The sequence below is a fragment of the Coturnix japonica genome, chromosome 4 (genome assembly GCF_054131305.1).
Source record: "Coturnix japonica strain WE chromosome 4, WE-NBRP24, whole genome shotgun sequence".
In the NCBI taxonomy this organism is placed as follows: domain Eukaryota; kingdom Metazoa; phylum Chordata; class Aves; order Galliformes; family Phasianidae; genus Coturnix; species Coturnix japonica.
This window is the reverse complement of record NC_140666.1, coordinates 66,949,178-66,963,830: the sequence shown is the minus strand read 5'-3', so window position 1 is coordinate 66,963,830 and position 14,653 is coordinate 66,949,178. Positions and strand designations below refer to the sequence as shown.

The 14,653-nt window shown below is 39.9% G+C and overlaps 1 protein-coding gene across 12 annotated transcripts in view; it reads left to right on the top strand.

Annotated features, from left to right (window-relative positions):
- Nucleotides 1-14,653, top strand: part of CRACD (capping protein inhibiting regulator of actin dynamics) — a 105,482-nt gene that overhangs the window by 60,192 nt on the left and 30,637 nt on the right. For 9 of the 12 annotated variants that reach the window (XM_085545392.1, XM_085545386.1, XM_085545390.1 and 6 more), the window contains one exon: nucleotides 7,513-7,681. The exons of 2 other annotated variants lie outside the window; for them this stretch is intronic. Coding sequence is in view for 6 of the 10 variants with exons in the window: in XM_085545386.1 (XP_085401512.1) it covers nucleotides 7,513-7,681 (169 nt within the window). In the remaining 4 variants the exon portion in view is untranslated. Of the gene's footprint in view, nucleotides 1-7,512; nucleotides 7,682-13,119; nucleotides 13,631-14,653 lie in introns of those variants that run through there. One more of the 12 variants, XM_015862223.3, reaches the window with a different exon arrangement.

The following is a 14,653-nucleotide window of genomic DNA, read 5'->3' as shown; positions in this document are numbered from 1 at the left end:
GTTGAGAGAAACATAAGATTAACTTGAACATTACAGAAGTTACCTTGTGTTACTGACAGCACTGTCTTTTTGTATCTACAAATTAAATGCTTTTTTCTCCACACTGTGCTTGATGAGTGTTACTGCTCCTATGGCTTTGGGACTTTTGTTCTGCAGCTTAATAGAGTATCAAGATTAGCATAGGCATGTACAACATTGGGATTTTACTGAAAATGCATTGGAAATATGGCATGAGGATCTGACAGCAGGCCAGCACAGAGCACAGGAATGATTGTGCTCTTGGGTTAGGACTTCTTGCTGTAAATGTTAATTTTCCCCCTCCATATTTCGTGATACAAAGCAACAACTACTGTTCTTGCCATGCTCACATCTCACAAATCATTCAGAAATTATGATCCTGTGCTGGAGATTTCAGGAAGTTAAACCTGGATTTGCTTTGAGATGCCTTGCAGTATCTCCATTTCAAAATGGATGATGCAGAGGTGCTAGTTGGTTACGTAACAGAAACTCATTATTTTTGTAAACTTTTATTGAAGCTTATAAATCACCCATCTGAATATTTGTCAGTCTAGGTTCTATACTGATGTCATATTCCTGCATCTACAATGCATTAATTTCCCTTGGCAATAATACCTTTAATTGTCCTTCCCAGAACAGGAGGACCATCTGAGTCTCCTATTTCATTTGATTCTGGAACACCATAAATGATAAGTAAATTCCAGTCTGGGCAGGTGGTTTTGAAAAAAAGGTATTGTCTCCTTTGTCAATGAAATTAAATTGTGTTCAGCTTCTGTGGCTGCATTTGCTGTATTTCGGCTGTGATAATGGTTTGTGATCTCACCACTGTGAGACAGCATGTGATAAGCATTGTTAGTCACGGTGGCAAATCCTGGCTGGGAATCAAACCAGCATGAAAATAGGAAATAGTTTTTGTTTGTTTGTTTGTTTTTTATTTATTCTTTCTGCCTAATGGAAAGAAAAGCCAAAGAGATACTTTAAAAAGAAACATCTGGTTGCAGTAGCTTAGGGAGAAACATTTGCTCATTCACTCAAATACCTTTTTATAAATAAATTATTTATTAATTTTTTTAAATGCTTAAATTTAGAAATGCTTCATTATCTCTCTTTATGGCTGTTCCTCTTCTCTTCAATTTTCCTCTTCACAAGCAATTAGTTTTCTGTCATAAAATAGAATGGATAGGGGAAGGGGAGATTTCACTGAGCATCACAGTAGTAGCTGGACTGTTGGTTTTGTTGTTATTTTTTTTTTCCATTTTGATGGTATGGATCTTATGAAGAATACTTTATTGATATTTCATTTTATAGTGTACATACAGATTCCTTACTTGGCTAAGATTTAAAACTACTACTACTTATTTGTATTTTAAATTAATACAAATACAATATGTATATAAATTGCTGTGATTAAGCAATGGCCAAATAAATTTGGTTACAAAGTGCATCTGACTATTCCATTAAATCAGCGATGTTAGTTTTACAAAGAACAAAATATTCAGGAATTTTTCTATTTCCTAGATATTTGTAAGGAAGTTTGAGCTGTAAAATCATATCAGATGTTTCTGAGGTTACCAGTCAATAAGTGTTTCAAGTGATATCCTGTTCTTCTGCTTTGATTCTGCAAACCAAAGGCAAATCTTTAATCCTTCAGCTGCCTCCAAACTGCAAGAACTCTATTGCAGATATGCCAGTCAGGTACTGCTTTTGGTCTGTGCTTTATGCTTTCCTTTCTTCCTTAATAAATAACAGGGATATTTATGTATTTATTTATTTTGTATAATTTATTATGATAAGATGAGGGTCCATTTTAAGCTCCTTTTTTCTGACGCAACATTTAGGATCTCATGTAGTCGGGACACTGCTTAGTAACAGCTGTCAGGAGCGTGCTCTTGGTATTTGTGATTTTTGTGCTGACAAGGTTTGATCTACAACTTTCATGCTTCCTTCATGAAAATTAACAAATTGTAAACCAGTAGTTTCTGTGAGGAACAAATGTTCCTTCTCTCACTTGTGGAAAAAAATGGAAGAAGAGTTTTTACTGGTTCAACGCAGGATTTGTACTTGGGGATAGAGAGGCAGAGAAAAAGATTTTGTAATGCCCTGATGAACTAATCTTATTAATGGGTATTCAGGTATAAATGACTGCCAGAGGCTGGGCAGGGGCAGCAAGGATGTGTCTGGCTGCATCAGGTGTGTTCTGTGCACTTTGGGCTGCACTGCAGCCTGGCCTGAGGCAGTTTACATCGCCTTTGGGAGGCTGGTGCTCTCTGCAGCTGGCCAGTAGTTCAGATTTAAATAGTTTCAAGCAGGAGTTGTCACATCTAAAAAATGAATCTGCCAAGGAAATCCCATGTTAATCAGAATTTTTTCACCAAAAAGGAAAGAATAAGCCAACATGTCTACTATGTTGATGTCAAGTGTTTAATGCATATCAAGAAACCTCGGATAACATCCAGAATACTGACAGATTCTTCCTTGAACAGCTTTGGTTTATAAGCCTTGCCCTAGTACAATTAGTTTTTCTCTCTACTGTTACATAATGGATGAATGCTTTGCTGGTGAATCAGAAGCGACTTCTGTGTCTTCCTAAGTGTCTGCCTTGATCAGGAGGGAGCTGCATCTTCCTGGCCCTAGAGGTGCTGTACAAAGCTGACTTTGATGGGGCAAGGTGGCTGGATGTCAGGGGCGTGAAGAACGTGAGGCTTTCTGACCTCCATCAGTGTTCATTGGGATTCTTAATAAAACTGTTGAGCACAAAATAAATACAACTGGTTGGAAAGTCTTTATATGTAGGGAAAGGAGGAACATAGGAGTTCACAGATGGAGAGAGGTGAGACTCCTGCCAGTGTAAAGGTGTACTTGGTTCATCTGCATAATGTTATGTAAATAAAACACTGATCTTACTGTCCTCCTTTAATATCTCTTCCTTGCTGATAATGATAACTGTGGCAATTCTTCTGCAGTAGAAACTAAGTTCTTTTACCTTGAAGTAAATACTGTAAGAACTATGCAGGTTTTACTTTTCCTGTTACTTCCTTGTATAAAGAGTAGTGTTGAAGTTGCTCTTTTTTTGGTCTGGAAGATAAAGTATATTTTATGGTGCTTGTTTGAACTTTAATAGAATCTATTATGCTGATTCATATTTCCTAACATCTGTCTCAGCTACATATGATTTCTTTGGAAGGTACAGACTTCAGGAGGAAGGAAATCACAATATGATCTGTTGTTTATGGAAATACTCTTGCTTCTGCAGGTGGCAAGAGAAAGCAGATGTTTCTGGAAAGCAAGATTTGTTCTTGCTGTGTTATGGATACTTTAGGAAGTTTTACTTGTTTATATCAGATAATCCAAGAGTGCCTCATCTTCTCTGTGGGATAAGGTTTGCAAGAAATAATATCTCTTCTAAGGATCAGTTGATACTCCTGGAAAAACAGACAAGTACTGGCAGGCTGTTTTTCCCTAGTTGTACCTTGTGTGTTTTAGGAAATCATTGTGGCTGCACCAATCTGTAGCCTTATCCCTCCCAGTCTTGTTTTCATTTACTGTTTGTCAGGAATCAATTTCACCTTGGGTTGCATTATCATATCTCAGTCAGCATGAGACTATTGCTTACTGTCTCCTTTATGAGTGTTATGATGTGATGCTAAATGTCTCACACAGCTGGACTTGAATTCCTTGCTGGGAAGTTATATTACTAAATATGAATCCCAGCCCTTTTCTTCTGTTCGTCGTTATTTCCCTCTCTGTTAGCTCACACATTTCCTCGAGCTCCTTGGTGTTAGTGTTTGTGTGTTTGGGATGTGTCCATCTATCACCCTCAGTTGTTGAGGCTCTTTATTGTTTGTTTTTGTTATGTATGAAAGAGAGTACCATGGACAAAGGGAAGATCATGGGGGCAGAAAGCACCCAGAAACCAGCTTTCCCTGTAACGCTGGATGAATGCCAACTGGTAGTGGAGCTCATATTTTAAAACACAGGACTGTAGTTAAGCTGGACAGAGTCTACCCTTGTCCTTCCTTGTTTCCAAAGAATTAGTTTAGAATTATCTGTTCTTGGAGTAGAGACACCTCTTCAGGGAGTGCTGCTTTTGGATCTGCAGACAAGTACATCACTTGCTCTCTTTCTTATCACTTAAATCTCTTCCCCCTGTAAAAGCTGCAGTTACATTGTGTTCCTCCAGCCCTTATGTTGAAGACTCTTCTCGGTTTTTGAAAAGCATAGGAGTCATCATGCATTTGGATGACACTGAAGTATAGATACAAACTACGTGATGACGATTTGCAACTGGTACACTTTGCCAGCTGAAGTCTAAAGTCTATGCCTGATTTGCAGGCAATAAAACCTGTTTCACTTGCATTTATCTGTATTACAGTATTAGACACTGCATGGCTTCATGTAGCTGACAAGTTATGTGAGAGGTTAGAGATTATTCCAATATGCTTAGATACTCTTCTGGAATAAGTTGAGAAGGCAGCATCTGCCATATGTGTCATGTCATTCCAGTTATCATCCGACATTATTTATCTGTCAATTTCACACCTCGTGAGACTTTGTTTTTTGTGTGTGTGATTCAGAACTGATTTACTGGTAACTATTTACAGTGATTTGAACATGAAAGTCAGGCAGAAAAAAGGTTTAATTGCTGATTTCCAGTGTTCTGCTGTGGCTGGATTTGCAGGATTCCTGTTTGCATGATTAAAGAGAGAAGGAAATGGACCACATAAGCTTTCCTGGCTATTTCAGCAGTTGCCCTTGACACAAGTTAACAGCACTGGGTACCCCAACCCTCTGCCTTATCTATCCCATTTTTTCCCTCTGCAGCATAGGTGGACATAAAGGCTGAGCCATATTTGAGCTGCAGCATCAGACTTGAATGGCTTTTGCACAGGCTGTTACCTGCTGCATTGCCAATATTTTCATTCCCATTTTTGTAACTGTTTTACTGTTGCAGGAAGGATTTTACCCTGTAGGTGATATCAACCCATGTTTTCCTCTGTAAAGGCTGATGACAGGTTTACATACTAGATTTTGACTTAACATTTAGAGTTGACTTCTCCTTATGCCTGCGCTGTAAGGATCAGGAAGGTTGTGTGTAGCCTGTGCAGGAAGTGTGCTTGCTGGTTTTGCAGTGACTCACAAAGCCCGATTTAAAGAATTCAAAGTAATGTAGCAGTAGTGATGATGCTGGGTGGAGCAGGAATCAGCTAAGGGACATGCTAAATCACATGGGAACAAACAGGCCTTGGCTGGAGATATAAACATGTTGGCTTTCATTCATTTTGAAATGAAAGCTGTGTTCATCTGTCTTACCTGTTCAAAACTTGGAGTGAACACAGCTTGTAGTTGATGAGGCAGTGTAGTTTTATACATTGACTTCTAGAAGAGGAAGGGACAAAGATCATGTGGATATGTAACACACTGAGAACATTTCAAAAATGCTGCAGTCAAATTGATTTATGCAGCAGACTACATTACCCAGCAGGCATGGGCACTTTCAAAGAAGGCTGAGGAAGCAGGCAATGTGGGAAACATGTTAAAGCAGCTCTTTCACTCAGTCTCATGTCTGATGCTGATGCTACTCTCCTGTATAATCTGCCATTTGTTTTATGAGTTTTTGCAGACAGTCTCTGAACTGGGTGAAGGTCTTGGGGCAGCTGTGGCCTAAGGCAAAAAGTCTTTCTCTTTACCTGATTACCTGGTACAGGCTCTGTGTAACAACACATTTCTCTGAAGTTAGAATGGAGCAGCAGGCAGTTGATCTCACTGGAGATGTGACTTGTTTGGCACACGGAAAGCAGATCTCAAGGAGAAACAAGCGTATGTCACCTGGTAGTCCAGTAGTTCATCTTTCTGTCTTTATACAGCTACTGGGATGCAGTGTTGTCTTAACAAAGTTGCACAAATGCCATGAATCTTAACTGCTGAATGAAAAGGATGGTACCTGTGTAAAAATCTTAAAGATTTCTAAAGGAAATGTGCTGTTAGGATGTATTGCACCTTTGACTTATATTTCAGTCAAGGTTTCCTGCTTCATCCTTGATCAGCTACAGATATACTCAGATTCCTGAGGAGTCCGTTACAGCTTTCTTGCTCTTTGTGGGAGTCTTCTCCCTCCGTGGGTTCAGCTCAGGTCACCTGGCACCCTGCTCTTTGGAAACCACTTGTCCTTGGAGGTAGCCAGATTCCAGAGTGCTCATGCATGTTTTTTCTCACTACATACTCCATCATCACGCCTCCAGCAGCTGCAGTGAGTGTTACTTAGGTGTGACCTTGTCATACACAGGTATAACAGAGTGGAACATAAAACCCGACGTGGTACTGAAGAATGCTGTTGCACTACAGAGATGTTTTCATATTTCCTGGTCAAATGTTCCTACAGAAGTCTTGTAGGTATTTTAAAACTAAACTGATGCTTCCTGCTGAGCAACAGCTCTTAGGGAAGAGCAGGGTGTGCACACAGGGAGAAAAGCACATGGAGGGATTTAAATAGCTTACAGAACTATTTGTCACCTGTACGACGCGATGCTTCTCAGACTGGATTAGGGCAAGAGGCTAAAAGTTGTCTCAGTCCACTCACCTGAGACTCAAAGTTGGCTTGTTTTAAGTAAATTCAGTGCAAAATTACATACAGATAGAGAACTTAAACTAGAAATTCTTTAGTGCAATGTAGCCAGATAAATTAACCACTTGTTGGCAGTGTTTAAGAAGAAACTGCTGGTGATTTTTCTTTAATGCACATTGAGGAAAAAGTCATCTGAAGCTACATTTATTTTCTTGATTCTTTTTTTGGAATAAACTTCTGGTTAACTTTTAAAATGTTTTGTTCTTGTCTTCATGTCTGCTTTGTCTTTTTGCTGTGTTGTTTTGGTGAAGTATCTGAAGGAAGAGGTGCTTTGTTAAATTCTATCCTCTGTCGCTTTGGGGGAGTGGAAAAAAAGGGGTCAGAAAAATGTGTATTAAATAGCTCATTAGAGAAGTAACAGAACTTTGTTCATGTTCTCCTTGCTCATTTGTAAATTGGCAGGCCTGCCTAGTTATGAGGCTGCAAAAGGAAAGTCCAGCAGGTGATTTTCAATTCAATTGAAGCCTCAAACAGGATCCTGCACCTGTGATACTGGGGTAATCAAAAAAGGTGCTTGTCTTTTGGTGAAAAGAACAAAATATAAGCATGGTATAAAGCCTAAAAATGACCCCCCCCCCCCCCCCCCCCCCAAATTATGTTTTGGCCTTGAAAAATTATCCTTTTTCACTTATTTCAGCTGATCCCTAAATCCAAGAACGGATGTTTTAATGTTCTTACTTTTGCTTTGTCAATACTGTACGTCAGCAGGGAATTGCAACCCAGCATTTACATTGCAAGTGCCAGGCTGCTCCGGGCTGCTGCTTTGCTCTTTGACCGTGTTCCTCCTTTGAAGACACTAACCCTGTGTGCTGGTGAGTCGTGCTGGGTGCTGCTGCCCTCAGCCCTGCCCGTGTTTGTCTTGTCATCTGCAGACAAGAAAAAAGCAGGCAAGTTCCAGCCTTTCAAGAAGTTATTTGGCAGACGGAAGAAAAGGGAGCCTGTGCTGGACTGCGAGGAAGCCAAACTGAAGCCGAGCCACTCCTTTGGGAACGTCTGCAATGGTACCTTCTCCTCTGATGAAGAGCCAAACACTGAGCTGAGGTAAGTGTGTGTGGGTCGGTGGAGCAGCCTGTGCACACACAAAGCTTCTTGCCCCTGCTTTTGGGCAGTGCTTAGAGGCAGACGGTTGTGTGCTGCCTGTGCATCTCTCTGGACTTGACATGTGCTGCTGCAGAAGCTGAGGTTTCACTTCTTGCACACAGTACTTGCTGTGCAGGTATACAAAAGAGAAATCCCAGGGTTAAGCAGAAATGAATTTGAATCCAGCTCCGTGATTTAGTGTGTCTGAGCAGTAGTATTAATGGCACCTCTGCTTTTAAAACTGGGGGAAGGGAACTTTGAGCTGGTGGCTACGGAAACTTTATTGCATACTTTTTCCTGCAAGGTGATATCTCTGGTTCAAATTAGAAATATCATCTTTGAATTTGTTCCTCTGCGGCTTTTGCACTGTAATTAAACATTTTATTCTGCTCCTATCTGAATGTAGAGTAGAAGGAAGAGTGGGGAGAGAGACACCTGGTAATCAGATCCTATTCCAGTGGCAAGAGGGAATAGAAAGAGCGCTTGAGAATTTGCTACAGAAATAATGGGGAGGGAGCATTAGTAATGTTCTCCACAGAAACTGCATGGAATTAATAAGTCAGCAGTCTCTAACTAGGGAGAGAAATGGCAAAAAGAACAACAGCAACAAAATAACAGGCAAATACAAACATAAACCAACAGCAAATCAATAGCAGCAGCAGCAACAAAACTAGATGCACAAACTAAGTGGGTTCATGTTTCACTTTCTAACTGAGATGTTCAGTTCACTCCTGGTCAAATCCTGTTTCCTTAGAAAAAGAGGATCTGCAGTGGGGAGTGTGAGCATCTGAGAGTAGCAAGAGATCTGAGAGCATTAAAAAGCTGCACCAAATTGCCTGTCTCAAGAAATAAATGTATATCAGAAATACGGCCTGCATGTTATTTTCAGTGGTTGTGAAAATGTAATATTTAGTATGTATTGCATTTATGTAACTATCTATAAACAGAGATATTTTGTTTTATTCTGAACATTCTTGGTTTCCATGTTGGTTTCTGCAGTGCAATCTTGTATATCTCTTTGGCCTGACTCATTAAATTGAGTTTGAAGATAGCTGCATTGTAGGTGGGAGATTTGGCCGACTGTTGTGGCACTGCATTATGTATGCAGGATGCCAAGTGACTGTAAGAAGCTACAGTACCTTTTACCACAAGAGTGATCATAGAGTCAGAATTGTTTGAATGGGAAGGGACCCTTAAAGGTCATTTTGTCCAATTCCCCTGCACTAAGCAAGGATGTTTACAGTTAGATCAGGTTGTGCAGAGCCCATGTCCAACCTGACCTTGAATGTCTCCAGGGATGAGGCGTCTGCCACTGTTCTGGGCAATCCATTCCAGTGCTTCACTACCTTTATTATAAAAAAACTTTTTTCTAATATTCAGTCTAAATCTCCATCTTTTTAGTTTGAAACCATTTCCCCTTGTCCTATCACACTAGAACCCTGCTTAAAGAGTCTATCCCCTTCTTCCTTGTAGTCCCCTGTTAGATACTCAAAGATGCATACGAGGTCTCTCCAGAGGGTTCTCTTTTCTAGGCTAAACAGCCCTACTTCTCTCAGCCCGGCTTCGTAAGGAAGTGTTCCGTTCCTTGGATCATTCCTGTGGCCCTCCTCTGGATGCATTCCAACTGGTCTGCATCTCTCCTGTACTGAGGACTGCACATCTGGATGCAGTTCTCCAGGTGAGATCTCATCAGCACAGGGGGGCAGGATCACCTCCTTTGACCTGCTGCCCACATTTCTTCTGATGCAGCTGATATGACTGGCTTCCTGAGCTGTGAGGGCACATTGCTGTGTCTGCTCAGCTTGCAGTACCCCCAACTCCTTTTTGGCAGGGCTGTGCTCTGTCCTAACATCCCCCATCTTGTATTGGTAGTGGAGGATGCCGCAGCTCATACTCAAGCCTTGCACTTGGCTTTGTTAAACCTCATGAGATTCTCCTGGGCCCACTGCTTGAGCCTGCCTAGATCTCTGTGTTTGGCATTCCATCTGTCAGACATGTCTGCTGCACTGCACAGCTTGGAATCATTTGCAAACTCGTTGAGGGTGCATTTGATATCACTGTCAATGTCGCTGATGAAGATACTGAAGATTAGTCCCAGTACAGACCCCTGAGGGGCACTTGTCACTATAGTGTCACTGATTGCTGTCCAGACATTGAGCCATTGACCTTCTACCCTGTTGGCATGATCTTGCAACCAGTTCTAATAATCAGTATAATTTCAGATGTTTGTGTTAAACGCAGAGATGAGCTATTTAAGTAATCTAACATATACAGCTGTTTATAGGTTGTCTGCCAGTAAACACATTGTCGCACTTTTCATTATTCATATAGAATTCAACCAAAACAAATACAAGTAACTAGTAGTATATTTATATTGCTAAATTCTAGAGTAGCTTATAAATACATTTGCTTCAAGCTCTAAAAGCATGAAAAGATGGCATATTTTAAAGTGTAGTACAAGTTCCAATTTTTATTAAAAGAAAAGTAGAAGTTCCTTTACTTGGACTCTCTCAATGCAATATTTCAAAAGATGTGGCATTAAACCTTACAAGTCTTTAAGATGCAAGTGTGACAACATTCTTTTTCCAGGAAAAAGTCTCTCAGGAAACATCAGTCTATTGAATGTGCTGTCTGTGAAATGAGACCTTTTTATTTGTAAATCCCCATCCAGTTCTTCGTAATTCTCATAAAACTCTTCTCGAATCACCCTCATAAAATCATCTTCATTAAGAGGAAACTACCTAAAGATGGTAATTCGTTCTCCATGGTGTGGTATGCTGCCTATAAGATGTGAGACATTTATGGTCTTGTGAACAACTTGGCTTAGTGTTTGCTGTAAATTTGTCAGCATGAGCTGCTGTTAAGTCTGGCCCTGAAACACCCAGCTCTTTGCTCTCATAGAGCTGTGCCAGACTGCGCAGCAGGTACTTCTCACCTTATGAATTCAGTTTCTTTTCTGCTTATGCAGACTATATACTTAAGTGGTGTGATTTCTCAGAATACATTAGTTCTAAGCTATTTGCTTTTCAAACTGTATCCCTGTTGCACTTGGTCAGATAATTTGTGAGACTGTATAAATGCCTTAATTTTCATTTTTGTGGAAGACAGGAGTATTCCCTTGCAGATACAAAGGCTGGTTTCTGACAGTCACACCACTAAAACTTCAAAGTTATCTTCCCTTGATCGCTGACATCTTGCCAGGAGACCTCAATTCTAGAGATGTAAACTGGCTACTTGCAGAGCTGAAGGAAAATCTTTGTAATATTTACCCAATGTCTGCACTTGAAGACATGCTTCATATGGATTTAAGGCATAGGATGAGTATTTTGCACAGTTCTCATTATTAGACTTTATTGATCAGCAAAATAAGGAGTAAACAGCTTATGGACCAGAGCTGGGGCAGGGTGCACAGCATGCTCTTAAGCCGTGTCAGGAGTTTTATTGGTTGTGACTGGAAGTTCCCAAGAGAGCCACCCTTGGGTGGTGAATGTAGACACACAGCAGCAAACAAATCAGGCCACACACGCACAAAGCTGCAAGAGATGGGTGAGCAGAAGGCTCCTGAGTGAAACAGAAGTCTCCTACTTTGTCACTGCTGTCCTTTATCATATTATTTTATCTCCCATAAAAATTTTGAAAAAGATTATCGTTTACTGAAGAGTTATCTGACCTATATATTTTAATCTTGCATTGCTTTTGAATTTTGTGTCTGAATGGGCAAAAGTGTTCAAGCAGAGGAAGGGAAGGAAGCATAAATAACAACGTAGTTAGAATGTTATTTCTCTAACAGACTGAACTTTGAGAAAGAAGCCTACAGAAAGTGGAAAAAAATGGTGAATTGCAGTGATGTAAAGGATAAGGAAGAGTCCTTTCGAGTTACTTACTGGTGGGAGGAATAAGCAAAGAGTTCCACTGTAAGTGAAGAGGGAATTATGTCAACAAGCGATTGCATGAAAGCCATGATTTAAGTCCCTTAAAAAAAAAAAAAAAGAAAAACAAGAAAAAGGAAAAGGACCCACATACCCTAGTTTGTACCTTTCAGTACTGTGTCTACTTTTAGTCCATGTGAACTTTGTTCCTATGAGTGCAGCTTATACTGAGTTTATGCATACATGGGTAGGAGTGTCACAGCTTTGAAAGAGCACAGATTCCAAATAAAACACTGTTTTTTCTGGCAGGTACAGAAGGGGACCTGTATTCTTGTACTTGTTTTCACAGAAGTTAGAGGTAGCAGAGGTTTGTTGTGTGCTCATCCACCCTTTCTGTGATTGTTCCCAGATGAGCATGTAGTTTAGAAAACACTGATTCTGTAAATAGTGCATTCAGCTTGGAAATTTCTGCAGGTAATTGTGGTCTTTTCCTCCTCCGATAACATATTATATTAGGTCTAGGGAGTGATACTATTTGCTCATTATTACTCATCTCTTTTATCTTCATTTTAGCTTCTGAATATTTCATTTTCATTTTTGCATTTCATATGAACAATGACCAGCTCATCTATGTCAAAAATGGCCTTTGTTAACTAATGGCTGATCAATGGCATTCAGTCCCACCGTCATAGAGACTGACCTGAAAAATGAATGCAGTTATATTTTTGTCATTTCTCAGGTTATTGCTAAAGTAATTACTTCACATGAATATGTGGTGATTGGTTAAATAAGGCAAAAGATAATGATAGGAATAACTGTTCAGTCTCTTTCTGGACTTCACATTGCCTTCTGAGCAAACCGAGCCCCTGCTGTGATGGCATGTTCACCTCACTTCTCACATTTCCTTGCCAGTTGTATGGGTGATACAGTTCATATGAACAGCCTCTCTCGTGTTACATTGAGAGGGGTAGTGAAAAGAGTAGAACAAGTCTTAAGGTCTCTTTTCTTTAGTGTTGACCTGTACTACCTGTACATAACAGATTCGGTGTAGATGGCAGTGAGCAGGATGTGAAGATTTATATTTCTGCTCCATGCCACCCAACAGATTTCATTTAAAGCTTGATCACAAGATACAGGAAGTCTTTTTCAGTATCTTCTTTAGATAGACTGTTATAAAGCAGACACATCAAAATACCTGTTGGCACGCAGTCTTTCCTAAAATTTCTCAAAGCAGCTCATTATATTTTCAAGTCTTTTTAAAATAAAGTTTTGTTTCTACTTTCAACTCAAACTTGGAAGCCTAATACATAAACTTTTAATGGTTGTATTTATATATATATTTCTTTTTGGCATGACTATTAGAGCATTTGATCTCATGAAAATGATTCACCAAGAGCTCAGCTGTTGAGTTTCTAAATTTGAGAGTGGGGAGGAGGAAACCCAACCACCTGTAAAATAGAATTTTTGGAAATCTGCTTTGTCAAAATAGGAAGAATAAGAAAACTTTTATTTAATGTATTTTTTCCCCTTGTGAATGCCTGCCTTCATTGGGAATGCCTTAAATAGTAGCGCTTGGTGCGCATCTTTTCCTAAAGTGTTCTTATTAGCGGTGCACTGGTTGAATTAAGTCCCAAGCAAAGTGATGCACAGCTCTTTTAAGGATTTTAGAAACAAAGCGTGATGGTTGAATTTTCCTCACTTGTGTCAGCAGACTCAGATCTGTGTTGAACAAGTTTCTTATTTCTGGGTTATGAGGCACATCGTGGGAATCAAGGGATGTTCCAGGACAGAGAAGATTGTGGCAAAGAGCAGCTTTGCTCTCACCAGTCCATTTGAATGTATTCTTCTAGAGGATTCCTTACCTGTGGTGGTGAAGCTGGGGTTGCTCCTTCTTTTCTCCAATTTATGTGGCAGCTGAGCAGCACAAGAATAGGATCCACAACCGCTTTACGAGCAGCTATTTCTGATCTGTACTGAGTGGTAGGAAGATTGCAGAAAGCCTTCCTGAAATGGTTCCTGGTGTCTTTACTGAACATAAGACGTAAGTCTAACATCATGCTTAGCATTTTTCTTGGCACCTCAACTCTTTTTTTTTCTCCTCTCTGTTACTAACTTTGCTAAGTCTTTCTTTGTGCTTTGGAAGCTTCGTTCTCAAGTATGTGAGTTAGGACTTTCCACCTCCCATTGCAATTTTATCACTTACTAGTAGTTTGCATGCAATGCCATCATGTTATTTTATTATTTTGTTAACCATTGGATATAAAGCTGCTTTATTATTCACACTATAATATAACATAATATAACATAATATAACATAATATATAATACAGTATATAATATAGTGTATACATATAATATAGTATATAATATATGGTAGTATATATATAATATATGATTTGAGATCTCTTCAGTACACTTTCTCAGTGACTCAGTCCTTGACAACACATGTAGTGGATTCCCAGGTGAAGTGTAATATCCAGACCATTTAGAGTTCTGCTCTTTACTCTGTATTTCTGTGATAGCTGGTGAGTTGTCCACGATCCTCAAGTTATGTTACTTGCAGAATTACTGGGAACCAGAGTGCTGCCTTTCTTTGCACTGTATACTGATACTCAAAAGATATAGTGAATAGTTACATAAAACTCATATGTCAAGAATTATCTTGTACTATGTCATTATCTTCCCACCAGGGAGCAGTGACAGTAGGGGTGCTCCCTGAAGGAAGGTAGATTTGACACTAAGGCAATTCCACAACAGGGTAGGGGCCTTGCTGCCCAGAGCCCAGTCTCACAGTACAAGGATAGGGTAGAAAAGCAAGGATAACAGGGACAGATCCAAGTCCAATCATGTGCACAGATAAGACAGTATCTGGATGATAAGGCAGTCCTGGGCTGAGCAAGGAGGTCAGTCTGTAGGTCAGGGTTAGGATCAGGTCCACAGTGAGAATACAGGGCAAGCCAGGAAGCCAATCTGCTGATTGAGGTCTGGATTTAGAGCTAAAACTCATGTTCCAGCACTGTGCAAACAGATGAAAGAAAATAGCGACAAATGCATCTCAGAATTA